Below are 15875 nucleotides of genomic sequence, written 5' to 3' on the forward strand. Positions count from 1 at the left end.
CTACAAACAGAAGTACTTATTTCCAAGGGACACGCATTGATCTTTTTCTTTTGTTTTCTTGTTTATTTTTTGCATTTTTTCACCTAAAACATCCCTCCCTCTCCCCCCGCCTTCGTGTCTGTGACAAAATGAATCATTGGTCATTGAAACAAACTGGAATGCACTTTTTATGGGTTACAGATGTATTATGATTGGATGGAATCATACTCCTTTTTGTTTTAAAAAAAAAAGAAATGTTAAACTTTCACGTTTATTAACGTACTGTGGAAATGCATATATATGTATATCTTTTGCTTGGTATATTCTTTTTGGGTTTTTTTCCTTTGGTGACTTGCAATATTTGCATTTGTTTGGGGTTTTCTTCTTAGTCTTAATTCTACGTATGATTGTCAAAAAACAAATGGAATTTACAGATTTGTGTTGTTAATTTAAGACTAGCCCTGATTTGAGAAAGGCGGTGTTTCCCGCCGAAACACGTGTAATCACAAAGGCCCACTGCACAGAAAAATAAAGTACCACCAAATAACGATTCGAGTGGCTTTCATAAGAAATATCGTGTGGACGTTCATTTTTCCGTGGCGCATGAACCTAATATGAAGCAACATTATACTAACATTCCTTGTTAAGGGGAGTAGAGGAACTAGAAATCTCTGTTTGCTTACCATACTCATGCGACACTACTTTGTCTGATTGAATATAATCTGTTTAGGGCGCTGAGGTCTATCCCCTAGTATCCACAGCAAAAGGTTCCTCATAAATCTCCCAACCCATTTAATTGCCAAGGCCTCCAATTCAATAGTTACACAACAGAGTTTCAAAAGCTGTAAAAACTAAATTTATAAAGCTATAGTTGCAATTCACATGGTATCCAATACGGGATATCCTAATTATTCTTACTTAAAGCAACCCAAAGTAGCCATGAGAAGCATAGAGCAATGTAATGTCACACTGGAAACATCTTTTTTTCACAAGCTTTTCTCACTCATTTTTATTTCGCAAAAGTGAGTATATTTAACAAATACATGAAATTCATTGCTTTTGAACAAATACATGAAAATAACAAAAAACCAAAAAACTATTTCATTTAATAAATGTGCTGGTAAACTGTTTAAATGAAGACCAAAAAACGTTACATGAAACAAAGAGCAAAAAGAAAGGGAACTATTCAGTTCCATTAGTTAAACAAAATATAAATACAATAGTACAGGTCTGCCTCTTGGAGGATTCTAAGATGGCGCTGCCTTCCCCCTCGTCGGCTTCTAAAGGCCGAACGTCCTCTGCGAAGAATCACTTTGTCTTTCTCTGACATCACCATGACGCAAGGCCTCCAATTCAATAGTGGCATAGTTCCTTTCTCGGGGGGAACAGTTTTCTGGTAATGTAAAGAATAGGGTGTTCTATACCATCATGATCTTGAGAGAACTGCCCCAAACGCAACCTGTGAAGCATCCATTTGTAGAAAGAACTCCTTGTTGGAATCTGCCACCATCAACACTGGTTTGCTACAAATTTTGCAATAAGCTATTAGGGCATGGGGAGTTGTAGTTGTATTTTCAGAAAGGGAAGGGGATACCATGTCTCGTCAGATGATACCACCACCCTCTCCTAGAGGGTGTCTCCCCCTCCCCATGTGATCCTCCTTCAAGGTCAGGATCAGGTAGCGGCTGCATTCCCCTGGCTACATGGGAGGAGGTTACTGCCGGGAAAGGAATCAAAGAAAGGAGATCACATTTTTATTCTCTGATTGTGCCAGCAAACCCATTATCATGGACTGGGACGTATCTGCAGCTTTGTTACATGGCATCGGAAAGAGGAGCATTCTCTTTTGTGATAGGATTATCCAGGTGGCGTAGTGACTGGAGTGAGGTTAAGCATCTCAATATATGTGGGGAAAGGTACTTTGTGGGGGGGTCTGTGGTTGAGTCTAGTGGAATGAGATGGGATTGGTGAAAAGCAGGAACTTTGGAGTTTTATGTAGTTACTTAACTGTAGAACTGGAGTTCGGGAATATGCCTGTGTTTATGGCATGTTCTTTAGCAGGACAAAGTCTCACTGCAATTATTAATTGGGCCAGGTGGGTTACTGGGCAAAGGATTATATGGCGCCCTGATGCTTTGTTCAAAGTAACCTTAGTAGAGTGAGACAGAATGGAGGACAGAGGGTTTTCAGTTCGGGTTTAAGTCTGCATGGTCTTTTGTCCCGGTTTTCGGTTATGCCAATTTAATATGGTGTAGAGGAGTTGTTCTGTTCTCGGATCTGAGATAGTCAGTCTATTGTTGCATGGGCTAAGAACAGAAAAACCTAAATGAATCAGGCCTCACAGGCCTGCACTTATTTTATTGGCAGGTGATCACACCTTGCCAAGTCATCTCTGCCAGGCACTTACATGTTGCATGCAACTGGCTTACTCCCTGGCACTTCCCCCTCTGTGGATTCTCCTAGCACTTACCGCCTTCCCTTCTCCCTCCCCTGCTCTGCACTTGCATGTTCTGAATGCTCACAAGACCTGGTTGGACCACCTGTTCCTGTTTTCTGTTCATCAGTTATATTTCTATCTGCCTGCTGTTCCCATGTTCCCTTGCCCCCTTGCCCTGTGGGCGCTTTGAAACACAATTTCTTGTTGTATAAGCGCCTTTCAAATGCACAGTAAATAAATGAATACATACATCAGGATCACCAAGGATTAAATGATCTTATCCGTATTTGCTTTAACCCCCTCACTGCCTAGGACATAGAGGTCCATATCCCCGGCAAACCCTATCTACAGCGGAGGACAAGGATAGACAGGGACACCCAGTATAATTTTTGCTGCCAAGCTGCCTCCATGTTTAAAACCATAGTTATGTGGTTAATGAGATCTTGTATTTTATTATTTTATTATATATAATATATTTTATAGTACTACCCAGAGGGTTTCGGAGCACCGACCAAGCTTCAAAGTTGAAGGAGAGAGGTGAAACAAAATTTACAAAATGTTTGCCAAATATTATAGAAAGATCAGAATAGACAAGTGGTAGGAAGGGAGGTTGAGGGACAGGGTTATGTGTGGAGAAACACATTTGTTTTGAGGCTCTTTCTAAAAGTGGTGATGGAGGATGCAGTGTATACGTGGAGAGGTAGGGTGTTCCATTCCCTAAGTGTGAGTGACTCTTTATATATGATGGCAATGCCACCACCTTGTTTGTGTGGGCAGTCTGTGGTGGGTGAGATATTTTGGAGGAAGCATAACAGGGATAATAGGTGTGTGGTGGGGTTTGAGCACATTATACCTGGAAGGTTTGTGCTAAGGGTTAATTGATCTCATGTGTGTGAACAGGTGCAAAGTGGTAGTTGAGTAGAATGCTGGTGTATGCGAATAGTTGTTTGAGTCGAGTGCTGTTTTGAGTTTAATTTGAATGTTGTTTCTTTGCTTTGTATGTGTTATGTTTCTTGGCAAACATGGGCTTACCTGAAACAAAGAATGAACAAAGGGAAAACCTGAGCTGTGGATGCCCAGGCGAGTGGATTACTTAAGGAAAACGTGGAAATTGACAAAGAAACTCAGAAGAACTTCAGCAAAAAACGCTAAATTTGAAACAGGAAGGAAGTCTTCGTTTGACAGTGAAAGCAGCAGCTGCAGGATCACAGGACGCTGGTAAGGAGCCGGACGGAGCACTGCATGGGGAACTTCAGGCTCTAAAATGGAGGGGGAAGAATCTACCATACCTTCCACCCTTTACTTGACAACCTGCGGCAGGAGGCCTCCAAGTGAGTTTCTTGATAAAGCTTGTTGGGGTCCATATGATCAGCCCATAGATTGACGCTAGTTGCTTCTTGTAGGTCCCCTGACCTCTGCAGGCAGCCTAATGCAGCCGCAGTGAGAGCCTCTGGTGGTGGCGTGCTGGGTTCTGTGCATCCCTCCGTTTTGTCTTTGTTGAATCTGGGATGTGATTTGTGTAGTTGGTGTTTCGGCACATACTCTTCCCACGTTTTGACAAAAAGTATTTTTTTTCCTTCTCAAGGTCAATTCTTGAGAGTTTTGTTTTTGGCAAATAATAGCACAAGTAGATAGAAGCACAAGCTCTATCCCCAGAACCTTACTTCATGTCAAGTTCACAAAGAATACACTTTACTGGAAGAACTAAAAAAAGCAAACCATAAGCAAAAAAGCAATACAACTACAACCTCTGCTCATTTTGTAAGTATAACTAGAATGTCACAGGCAATTAAGGGTACACCAGGGAACATCATTAGAGTCCAAGGTGATTTATCTTTTGATGAAACAACCAGAGAGTGTATCAATATTTAAGATGGAACAAGTTACTTACCTGTAACTGTTGTTCTCCAGCATGGGTCTGGCATGGATTCACATGCTCATGAATATTCCCCGTGGTCAGGCCGGGAATCCTCGGTATAGAAAAAATCAGTATCAGTTTCGTTTCTGATCTGTCTTTCTCAGTAGTAACCAATCACTGGTCTCTGGGTCATACTGCCCCCAGCCAATGACTGCCCTCTCCCTAAGCCCCGCCCCTGGCAGCCATCCTCAGATTTGGTAGCACGTGAAGTGGCGGTATGACCAAGTGAAGAGCCACAGAGGGGTAGGCGGGAGGGTTCGCATGTGAATCCATGCCAGACCCATGCTGGAGAACAACAGTTACAGGTAAGTAACTTGTTACTTGTCCAGCATGGGATCTGGCATGGATTCACATGCTCATGAATATAAGAATACATAGCAGTATAAACATGCACAACCACGGGAGGTGGCAAAAGGCTCAATATCAAGCAATACAACAACTCAACATTAAGCAAATCTTACCTCCTCATCAGGCTCAGCTTAGGCGAACAGGTTGCGCAGCACTGCCTGGCCGACTCTGGACTCCTCCCTGGAATCCCGGTCGACACAGTAGAATCTCGTGAAGGTGTGCGTCGACCTCCACGTAGCAGCCCTGCAGATGTCGAGCAGGGGCACACCAGACAGGAACGCCGTAGTAGCAGCGATCGCTCTGGTCGAATGGGCCCTCGGACGGCCTGGCAACGGTCGGTTTGCCAACCGGTGACAGTGCATGATGCAGCCGGAGAGCCATCTGGAAATGGAAGTCTTCGAGAGAGCTTTCCCTTGATTCACAGGTCCAAAGTTCACAAACAGTTGTGATGTCTTCCGAAAACTCTTCATGCGGTCCAGGTAGAACTTCAGCGCTCTAGCTACATCCAGCGAGTGCAGAGTCCTCTCAGCCGGCGACAAAGGCGACGAGAAGAAAACTGGCAACACCAAGGGCTCGTTGAGGTGGAAGTCCGACGGCACCTTGGGCATGAAGGAGGGGTGCGTCCTTAGCACCACCCTCGTGTCGTGAAAAGTCAAGTATGGAGGCTTGCAAGACAGGGCCTGGATCTCTCCTACTCGTCGTGCAGAAGTGATGGCCACAAGGAATGCTGTCTTCCACGACAGAAACGTCAACTGCACTGAATGCATAGGCTCGAATGGGGCCCCCATGAGCCTGGTCAGCACCACGTTGAGCTCCCACGCCGGGGCAGGGGCCTTCACCGGCGGGAATGATCGGAACAGTCCTTTCATAAATTCCTTCACCAGTCGATGAGACCACAAGGACGCCCGTCCTGTAGTTCTGGTGTAACGTGAGACGGCAGCCAGATGTACCTTGATGGAAGCGTGAGACAGGCCAGCCTTGGCCAAGGAGAATAGGTACGGCAATACTTGAGGGGCCGTAATCCGCAGAGGGTTGATCTTCTGTGCACGGCACCAGACAGAGAACCTCTTCCATTTGTGTCCGTAGCACTTGAGAGTTGAGGATGCCCTGGCCTTCGCAAGAACCTCTCTGCAGTCGGCCGGGATGTCGTATCCTCCAAACTCTAGTGCTGCAGGAGCCAGGCCTGCAAGTTCAGCGACTCTGGTTCGTGATGAAGAGTGGCACCTCCTTTTCTGGAGAGAAGATCAGCGTCCGTCGGCAGCTTGACTGGTGTGGACGCTGACAAGTCCAGAAGGTCCAGGAACCAGATCTGCCACGGCCACGCCGGTGCGACGGGGATCATCCTGCACCGGGACCTCTTGAGCTGGTTGACGAGCCGGAGTAGCAACGGCAACGGCGGGAACGCATAAAGGAACAGGCCATCCCAAGGGAACGAGAAAGCATTGCCCATGCTCCTCGGGTGGGGAAACCTGCTGGCGAACCTCCGGCACTTGGAGTTCGCCGCCGTCGCGCGAAGAGATCGAACTGGGGTTCGCCCCATCGTCGGAAGAGTCGGTCCACTTGATCCTGGCGCAGTTCCCACTCGTGGCATGAGCGCAGCTCCCTGCTGAGTGAGTCGGCGATGGTGTTTTTTATCCCTGCCAGATGAAAGGGTACCAGAAACATCCCTTGGGAGATGGCCCAATGCCACAGATCCTGGGCTTCCTTGGATAGGGCAGGGGATCTGGTTCCGCCCTGCTTCCGAATGTAAAACATTGTGGTGGTGTTGTCGGTGAAGATCCTCACCACCTTGCCCTTGAGGGACGGAAGGAAGGACCTGAGGGCCCAGAACATTGCACGGAGCTCCAAGATGTTGATGTGGAGAGTCTTCTCCTCTGGGAGCCAAAGGCCTCTCGCGTGGAGACCCCCGGTGTACGCTCCCCAACCTTCCAGGGAGGCATCCGTCGTCACCGTCACCTGGTGGGCCGGGGCTAGGAAACCTGTTCCCGCCGTCAGATGAGAGCGGACACCTCACCATCGTATCGCCTGACGGAACGCTTCGTCGAGCGGGATCCTGTCCTCGAAGATGCCCGTCGTCTGGATCCAGTGGGCGTCGAGGAATTCTTGCAAGGGCCGCATCCGAAGTCTGCAGTGGCGCACCAGATAAATGCAGGAGGACATCATTCCGAGGAGGGACTTGATAGACCTCACTCTGGCCACATCCGTGGCCAGCAGACGTTGCACCTTTCCCAGGATGGTCCTTATCCTTTCCTCCGACGGTGAGGCCCGCCGCGCCACTGTGTCGAGCTGTGCTCCCAGAAACAGGGCGACTTGCGACGGGACCAGGTGGGATTTTGGAAAGTTGATGGAGAACCCCAGGTCCGTGAGCAGCTGGACAGTCTTCGCAGTGTGTTCCAAGGCGAGCTCCCTTGTCCTTGCCCGTATGAGCCAGTCGTCCAGGTAGGGGTAGACGTGGATCCCCTGCAGGCACAGCCGCGCCGCCACCAGTGCTAGGCACTTGGTGAACACCATGGGCGCCGATTTTAATCCGAACGGGAGGGCCTTGAACTGGTAGTGCCGCCCTTTGACCACGAACCTGAGGAACTTTCGGTGTCTCTTTAGAATAGGGATGTGGAAGTATGCATCCTCCAAGTACAACGACGACAGGAAATCGCCCTCCTCCAGCTGTCCCAGCACGTGCTGGAGGGTGACCATCCAGAACTTCTGTGCCTTGATGTATTTGTTCAGTCGTCGCAGGTCTGGGATGGGACGCCATCCTCCTGTCTTCTTCTTTATGAGGAAGTATCTTGAGTAAACTCCGGAGCCCCGAAGCCTCTTTGGAACGAGCTTGATGGCACCTTTCCTGAGCATCGCCCTTACTTCCAACAGCAGTTGAGGGACGTGATTTTCCTTCCTGGCCACAGGAGGAATGCGGGGGCACCTCTTCTGGAACTCGAGGGTGTGCCCCAGGGTCAGGGCGTCCAGCACCCAACGGTCGGTGGAGATGGACTCCCACACGCCGACGAACTTCGTCAGCCGGCCTCCCAATGGGGTGCTTCGGCGGGGGCCCGACCCGACGGTCGGTTCAATCTTGCTTGGAGGCCGCTTTGCCTCCTTGACCACCTTGGCGACGACGGCGGGATCCACCTGACTTGCCGCGTCCCCTGTAGGCCTCCTGCGACGAAGATCTTGCCGCTTGACGGTACGTGGAGGAGCTGCTGCTGGCTCCCTTGGAGGCACCCTGTCTGCCTCCAGAGCTCCGAAAGGACGGCCGTCGCTGTTGGAGCACACCCAGTGCACGGGCCGTCTCCGTGTCCGTCTTGATCGCCTGAAGGGACTCATCAACCGCCTTGCCAAAAAGGTTGTTCCCATCGAAGGGCATGTCCAAAACCTTGTTCTGTACGTCCTGGCGGAAATCCGTCACCTTGAGCCATCCTCGTCGTCTCAGGCAAACGCTGTTGCCCAACTGACGGAAACCGGTGTCGGCGATGTCTGTAGCCACCGTAATGGCGTGGTCCGAGGCAATCTCACCTTCCTGTAAGATTTCCAGGGCCTCAGTCCTCTTGGCGTCTGGAAGGAAATCCAACAGAGGGGCGATCTTGAACCATAACTCCCTGTCGTAGCGGGCTACGATGGCCAGGGCGTTGGCCGCCTTGATGGTCGTCGCTGCAGATGAGATGACCCGTCGTCTCATTGCATCCAGCTTCCTACCCTCGCCGTCCGATGCCCCCCCCGCTTTCTTCTTGGCCGCCGCCGAAACGACCGAATCCGGGGTAGGTTGCTAAGGCACAAGGGGGCAACGTCGGGGACCCAGTACTTCTTCTCGTACCGGTCCCTCTTTGCAGGAGCCGTGGCAGGGTTCTTGAGGAGGGCGAGCCCCTCATCCCAGATGTCATCAAGAAGCGGTACGGCGAGGACCGTCTTCCTTTTGGCCTCGCGCCATTGGTAAAGGAACCCTTCCTTCTTCTTTTCTTCGGGGCAGAGCTGTAAGAGCTCGGATGCCCTGGAAATCATAGCATGGAAGGATCCAATCTCGTCGGGCGGGGATGCCCGGGCAGGGGGCGACGGGGGACACGTCCCGTCGTCGTACCCGTCGTAGTTGTATCCATGCCTGTATCATCCCCGTGGGTAGTGGACCGGGGGGAAGGCAGAGAAGGCCGCAGAGGTGGGAGAGGAGGCCTAGGATGCGTCCTCCTCCTCTTAAGTGGTGGACTCTCCGAAGGTCCTGGCTCCGGTTCCCCCGTCGGGTCTGGCTCAGGTACCTCCATCGGGGGAAGGGGCAACCTAGTCCTTATCTCCGAGCATAAGGACTGGATGGCTGACAAAATGGCCGCCGAGGTGTCCTGCGGCGCCGGAAACGACGGGAGCGAGGGCTCTTGAGGAGCCTCGTCTGCGTCACCGTCGCCCTCGTCGTCGCCCTCGTCGGGATCCCTCCCGATGCGCTGGGCCTCCTCCACGACTTGGATGAGCTTCTCTTCAGAGGTCGTGTCCATATCCACGACGCCCACCAACCCCTCCCCCACCCTTTCCAACAAGGACTTCGTGGGGGTCTTCTCAATGGGCCTGAAAGACGACTCCCTCCGCGGTGGCAGGGAGACTCTGGTACCTGAGGGCGCCTCCACTGGTGTAGCCTCCACAGGCTGAGCCAGGGCCGCAGCAACATCCTCAATCGAGGTTTTAGCAGGGTGAATTAAGGCCAACGTCACCTTCTGTACGCCTGGGGCCTTCACCTTGGGGGGAGGGTCCGAGCCTCGCTCCCCCTCTGCCGGAATCTTCGAGATCGACCGGGGCCTCTCCAGGAGCTTCGCCGGGTTTGCGGACTTCCTCTTACCCGAGCCAGAGCTTTTGCTCATGGTCGATGGCGCCGGGGAGGATGCCCCCTGCCTGGCAGCCAAGGAGCCCGACCGTTCGGTGCTCCCGGTGCCCGCGGACTCGCAGTGCTTAGCCTTTTGTTGGGCCGCCGTCGCCCGCGCACCCTCACAGGACTTAGAAGACCGCTCAGACTTCTTTTTCTTCTTCTTGCCTGGCAGGCTCTTACCTTCCAGCCAGTTGGCGAGACGGAGGTGGCGATCCTTCATGGTCCGCTCCGACATGTTCCCACAAAACGCGCAGTCCTTTTCCTCGTGCGTCTTGTCCTCATGGAGACAGTAGAGGCATAACGAATGCTCGTCCTCCTTGAAAACATTCTGAAGCTGGCATCCAGGGTAGGTCCTGAACAGCTTCCCGGGCGTCGAGCTCCCTTTCTCCTGGGCCATGTCCGGGGTAGGCATCGGAACTTCTGGAATCCTCCAAAAGCGTAACTCGACGAAATGTTCACCCTTGAGGGGCGTAGAAACTCCAAAACGGATCCCCGTTGATCGGAAGTAGAAACGGTGGAGCTTGAGGCTCTATTTAACTGAAAAAAATTAGAAAATCTCCTGAAAAAAGCGCAAAAACGCAGCAAAAGCTTGAGAGCTAAGCACGAGGACTCCCAACACTTGAACGTGCGGTAAAAATCTGAGGATGGCTGCCAGGGGCGGGTCTTAGGGAGAGGGCAGTCATTGGCTGAGGGCAGTATGACCCAGAGACCAGTGATTGGTTACTACTGAGAAAGACAGATCAGAAACGAAACTGATACTGATTTTTTCTATACCGAGGATTCCCGGCCTGACGACGGGGAATATTCATGAGCATGTGAATCCATGCCAGACCCCATGCTGGAGAAACATATTTCACATGCAAAACTAAATGTAGATATTTCATCATTTGCTCATTGCAGTCTCACAGTAACAGACACCATCAGACAGGAGCCCTTTCTGGTCAGGCCAGTTGTAGCGCGATAAAATCTTTTAATTTGCACATGTACATGGACACATGCGAAGGGACTCCACGCCAAAGGTGGAGGTCTAATTTAATGGTTGTTCTCTCAGCATCATGTCTACCCTAAGAAATCCCAGAAAAATCTGACATACTTTTGTGTCTTCTTCACATACATTGTACACAAACACACAGATATTTTAAAGGGTAGAAGCTTATAAATAAAGTGGGCTTACTTGCTCAGGGTGCTGCGGACTTCCTGCAGGAAAGAAGAAGAAAGAAACAGCGATCAGCAGCATAGATTCTACATTCTTAAAGCAGATAGGTCATGGAAGGAATCTTTCTTACACATATGCAGACATCGCTTGACAGGGAACATGCCTTCCCTATACACATTCAATTAGGGTTGCTGTCGTTGAGCACCCAAGGCACGATGCGTAGGTGGGTATGGGGCATCTTTAAACATCTCCAATAAAGTGAATGTTCACACCAAGCTACAACAATAGAATACTTTATCTTTGTAAACAAACTAAAATGTAAATACTTTATCATTGAAAGAGGCAAGTACGGCACAGTATTTACAAAATAAATGAGCAATTCACTCTAGAACTCAGCATAAGGGAACAGTTCTTAACTTAATGAGTTCTCACAAATTCCAAGATACACATTAAAAACCAGAGTTCTTTTGTATAGGCTGGATTTCAAATCCCAGAAGCCAGTAGAGTACTTTAAAGTGAGCTTTGTTTAAAGCATAAATAGTCTAAGCGTTCACAATGTAATTATAAACAATAATAGGTTCTCCGCCTGGCTTGATGACAAGGTTTGGTGCAGCGCAGTGATGCCCAGGACTAACGGATAGGTAGCATTATTGGCACATGTATTTCATGGCAGTACTGTAATTTCAGAAAAGCACCTTTAATGCCTTAACATTTTCATACAGATCCAAAACACTTCTAAACACCTTTACAATATAGGCAATGCCCACCCAACTCATTTTCATATAAACAAGATGTTTTACTGATAAACAACCCCCCTATTTGTATTCCTCGGTCACTTAAATTATTATTGAGTTGGTCCATGTCCCTTGTGACAGGGGCAGCTAACTGACCCTGTCAAGAGGGGATCGTAATCCCCTTCAGCCTAGGGTGAGAAGCCTACCACAGGGATTCCCCGAGCCAGTCCTCCCCAAGGTGGGGTGTTGGAGGCGCCTTCTTTTTGTGCCTGCATATATGAAGCGAGTACCACCTTGACTTGCCCCATGCTCGCCTGTCTCGTTCTGTTTCCCCAAGGAAACTACAGTTCCCAGATGACTCCAGCAGGAGAGAAACAGCAAGAGGTGGAGATATATCCACCAACCAGGCAATCACAGCAGCCCACTGGACCAGAACTCCAAAAACTACACCCAAACACAGAGCGCTCCGTTCAGTTGTGCAATGCACACACCGACAAAGACAAAACCGTTAACTGTTACAAGGCAGCAGAGCAGTCCTGTTGTCAGTCGGCAATCCTATACACGCCAGGGATCCCTCACACAAACTGTGATATTGATAGTAATTGTTGCTACAGTGGGTCGAACACCCATTTTATGTTTGCAATTACCTCTAACACCTCCAACAGGGAAAAGGAAGGCAGCGGCTGGCACGGAGAACCAGGTGAGGGAGGCAGAGCACTAATTGGTTGTCAGTACATACAAGACTGCGCCACTAAGCAATTGGCCAAACAGAAATGAGAGCCGCTATGCCAGGGAATTGGCACACAACCAAAAGCCATACATTCCTAAACCCATGTGTGTCTCTAGATGCAAGCGCTACTCAAGAGTTTAAGTATATGGAGGGGAGGGGGAGGGTGCTGCTGAGCAGCCGACAAGATGGCTGCCTAGAGCTTGAGCTCTGTATCTCGGCCTGACAAACTTGGTTGTAGTGGCGGCAGTATTGTACCCTCTGTGCTGTAAACTTGTGTGCTGGTGTCCCAAACTATGAGGAACACTCAGCGCGAGCAGCAACCAAAACGGTGGTTCACACTGTGAGCTACAACGCCGAGAGCTCAGCGATGGAGATACCGGGATGGCCCCAGATATACCCCAGCGCCGTCAGACCTGAGCGAGTGACCGCTGGCTCCTTCAACATCTCCCACGCGGAGAGGGATAATACATCGGCTGAGCGCGCACTGCGGCACGGAAATAAATGCCAGAGCTGTGTGCTGACATTTGACAGAAACGGGGGCCTCGACCTGGAACGGCGAAAGCAGCTGCATCTATGTGCCTGGGCCGTGATAGATGGTGAGTGGTCGGATTAACCCACACAGGGATCTCCGCTCTTCACTCGTGGTCACACGGATAAGCACACAGATTGCTTGGGCCAGCCCTCGAGCCGCACAAGAGGCCCAGTTCGAACTCCGCAAAGGTGTAGGCATCGCTGCTGTGCCTGCTCCCTGAATCAGTGGGTGCTACTGGCTCCATGGAACACTGGTGACTCCTGATGTCCCCGAGCTTGCCGTAATACGACCGGGTGCCTAATCAGCCTGGAGTGGCCCCAGAATATCAGTAAGGGTGCACTTTTTGGTGTCCTGGGCAGGGCTCCTGTCCCGGTGTCGCACCTGGGAGTAGGGTTGGCGGATCTGGGTCTAGCTGAGATAGAGGACCGTAGTTGGTGGTGCCCCTGGCCTCAGGGGCTCGTTGCTCTGTGACCCCAGAACCCTTTCCCGCGCTGACTGCCCATACCCATTCGCCATGACTAGAGGCACCAGCAGTGGAAAGAAAACAGGGGTCATGGACACATTTGCTGAGGTTGACTCCCGTGAGAGCCCTGCACCTTCAACTAGCTCCCACCCGGATCAGGTCCAACCCATTATTGCACCACCTGAGGACATCGCACACATGATGGAAGCCATGGCCTAGGGCTTCGCTGCAGTACATGAGAAACTAAACAACATCACGGCTAACATAGCATCTGTGCGCTCGCAATTGGCAAAGGAGGCAGTGCGCATAACAGAAGCTGACATGAGGATTGGAGTGACAGAGGATACCGTGCAGGGGCTGCAGGTTATAGTGGCATCCCTGGCAAAAGAAATGAAGGTAGTGAAGAGTAAGGAATAAGTTACTTACCTGTAACTGTTGTTCTCCAGCATGGGCCTGGCATGGATTCACATGCTCATGAATATTCCCTGTCGTCAGGCTGGGAATCGTCGGTAAAGAAAAAATCAGTTTGTTTCATTTCTGAACTGTCTTTCTCCTAACAACCAATCGCTGAGCTCTGGGTCATACTGTCCCCAGCCAATGACTGCCCTCTACCTAAGCCCCTCCTCTCACAGCCATCTTCAGAATTGGTAGCACGTAAAGTGGCAGTAGGCCCAAGAGAAGAGCCGCAGAGGGGTAGGGGTAGGGATCGCATGTGAATCCATGCCAGACCCATCTGGAGAACAACAGTTACAGGTAAGTTACTTGTTCCTTCTCCAGCATGGGGTCTGGCATGGATTCACATGCTCATGAATAAAGAATACATAGCAGTACACATGCACAACCACAAACATCTCTTACCTCCTCACCAGGCTCACCTTCAAGCGAACAGGTTGCGCAGCACTGCTTGGCTAACATTGGAATCCCTGTCGATGCAGTAGAATCTCGTGAAGGTGTGCGTCGACCTTCACGTAGGGGCACACCAGACAGGAACGCCGTAGTTGCATTGATAGCTCTGGTCGAATGGGCTCTCGAACGGCCAGGCAACAGTCGGTCTGCCAACCGGTGACAATGGGTGATGCAGCCGGAGAGCCACCTGGAAATGGAAGCCTTGGAGAACCTGCTGGCGAACCTCCGGCACTTGATGTTTGTCGCCGTCGCTGAGGGAGTCGGCAACAGTGTTCTTTACTCCTGCCAGATGAAACGGGATGAGGAACATCCCCTGGGCGATGGCCCAGTGCCATAGGTCCTGCGCCTCTCTGAAGAGCGCCGGGGATCTGGTGCCCCACGGCTTTCTGATGTAAAACATTGTGATGGTGGTGTCCGTGAAGACTCACACCACCTTGCCCTTGAGGGATAGATGGAAGGACTGGAGGGCCCAAAACACAGTCCGCAGCTCCAGCGCGTTGATGTGCAGAGTCTTCTCCTCCAGCAGCCACAGACCTCTGGCGTGGAGACTTCCGGTGTGAGCTCCCCATCCTTCCATGGAGGCGCCCGTTGTTACTGTCTCCTGGTGCGGTGGGGTCTGGAAATCCGGGTCTCCGGACAAGTGAGCGCATACTCTCCTCCATCTAATGGCTTGACAGAAGATCTCGTTGCGAGAGATCTTGTACTGAAAGCTTCCTGACACTTGTATCCAGCAGTCGTCGAGGAACTCCTTCAGTGGACGCATCCGTAGGCTGCAGAGCTGGATGAGATAGATGCACGATAACATCATGCAGAGCAGAGTCTTGATGGTCCTCACCGTGGCAACGTGCAGTGCCAACAGCCGATGCACCTTGCCCAAGATGGCTGCTATCCTTTCCTCCAACGGGGACGCAAGGCATGCCACTGTGTTGAGTCGGGATACCAGAAACAGAGCGTCCTGCGATGGAGTCAAGCAGGACTTTTCATAGTACACCGAGAACCCCAGATCCGTCAGCAGGCGGACAGTCCTCGCAGTGTGGTCAACGGCGATGTCCATCGAGCTGGCCGAATGACCATCCCGAATTTTTGGGACTTGATGTACTTGTTTAGTCGGAGGAGGTCGAGGATAGGCCTATAGCCTCCGGTCTTCTTTTTCACGAGGAAGTACCTTGAGTATACTCCGGAGCCGCTTTGGGACGAGCTCTAGCGTGCCTTTCCTTAGCATGGCCCACACCTCCAGCAGCAGCTGAGGGACGTGGTTTTCCTGCCGGGCCACTGGTGGTATTCGGGGGCACTTCCATTGAAATTCCAGGGTGTGTCCGTGGGCGAAAGCGTCCAGCACCCAGCGGTCGGTGGAGATGGTCTTCCACACGCTACTGAAGTACGCCAGCTGGCCTCCCACCGGCATGCATGGCTGGGGGCCCAACACCAAAGCCAGTTCCAACCTGCTCGGTGTCTTTAGGCTTATCTTTAGGTTTCGACAAGTCTTTTGACTGTTCTACCTGTTTCGCAGCCGTACCGATCTTAGCGATGCCCTCAGTAACACTCAGGGCCACAGGGAGGTGTTTGGACTGAGCCAGCGGTTGCGCAGTGGTTTTCAGCGCAACCATGGCCTTACGCCTCGCCGGCGCCTTCTTTTGATACGTCTCGACAGTTGCGTGAATATTGGTGGTAGCGCCCTTTGTTTGAGACTGCCCGGACGCATGCCGCTGCTGCGGGGGGGGGCAGCCAATCATGAGGATTGGAGGGCACCGCTGAACTATCCCGTGTACCCGTTGGCGCTTTGGAACGCTTCGACTGTACCGCCGAAGCCGAACCGGGGTTTGTGTGTTTAGAGT

General features: G+C 51.1%; 1 protein-coding gene across 1 annotated transcript in view; it reads right to left on the reverse strand.

The window, feature by feature from the left end:
* Nucleotides 1-15875, reverse strand: part of LOC138570244 (E3 ubiquitin-protein ligase TRIM15-like) — a 541749-nt gene that overhangs the window by 334269 nt on the left and 191605 nt on the right. Inside the window, exon 4 of the mRNA XM_069648994.1 lies at nucleotides 10694-10716. Coding sequence (XP_069505095.1) covers nucleotides 10694-10716 — 23 coding nt within the window. The remainder of the gene's footprint in view (nucleotides 1-10693; nucleotides 10717-15875) is intronic.

Source organism: Ambystoma mexicanum, chromosome 2q, assembly GCF_040938575.1.
Source record: "Ambystoma mexicanum isolate Mex_15411 chromosome 2q, UKY_AmexF1_1, whole genome shotgun sequence".
NCBI lineage: Eukaryota > Metazoa > Chordata > Amphibia > Caudata > Ambystomatidae > Ambystoma > Ambystoma mexicanum.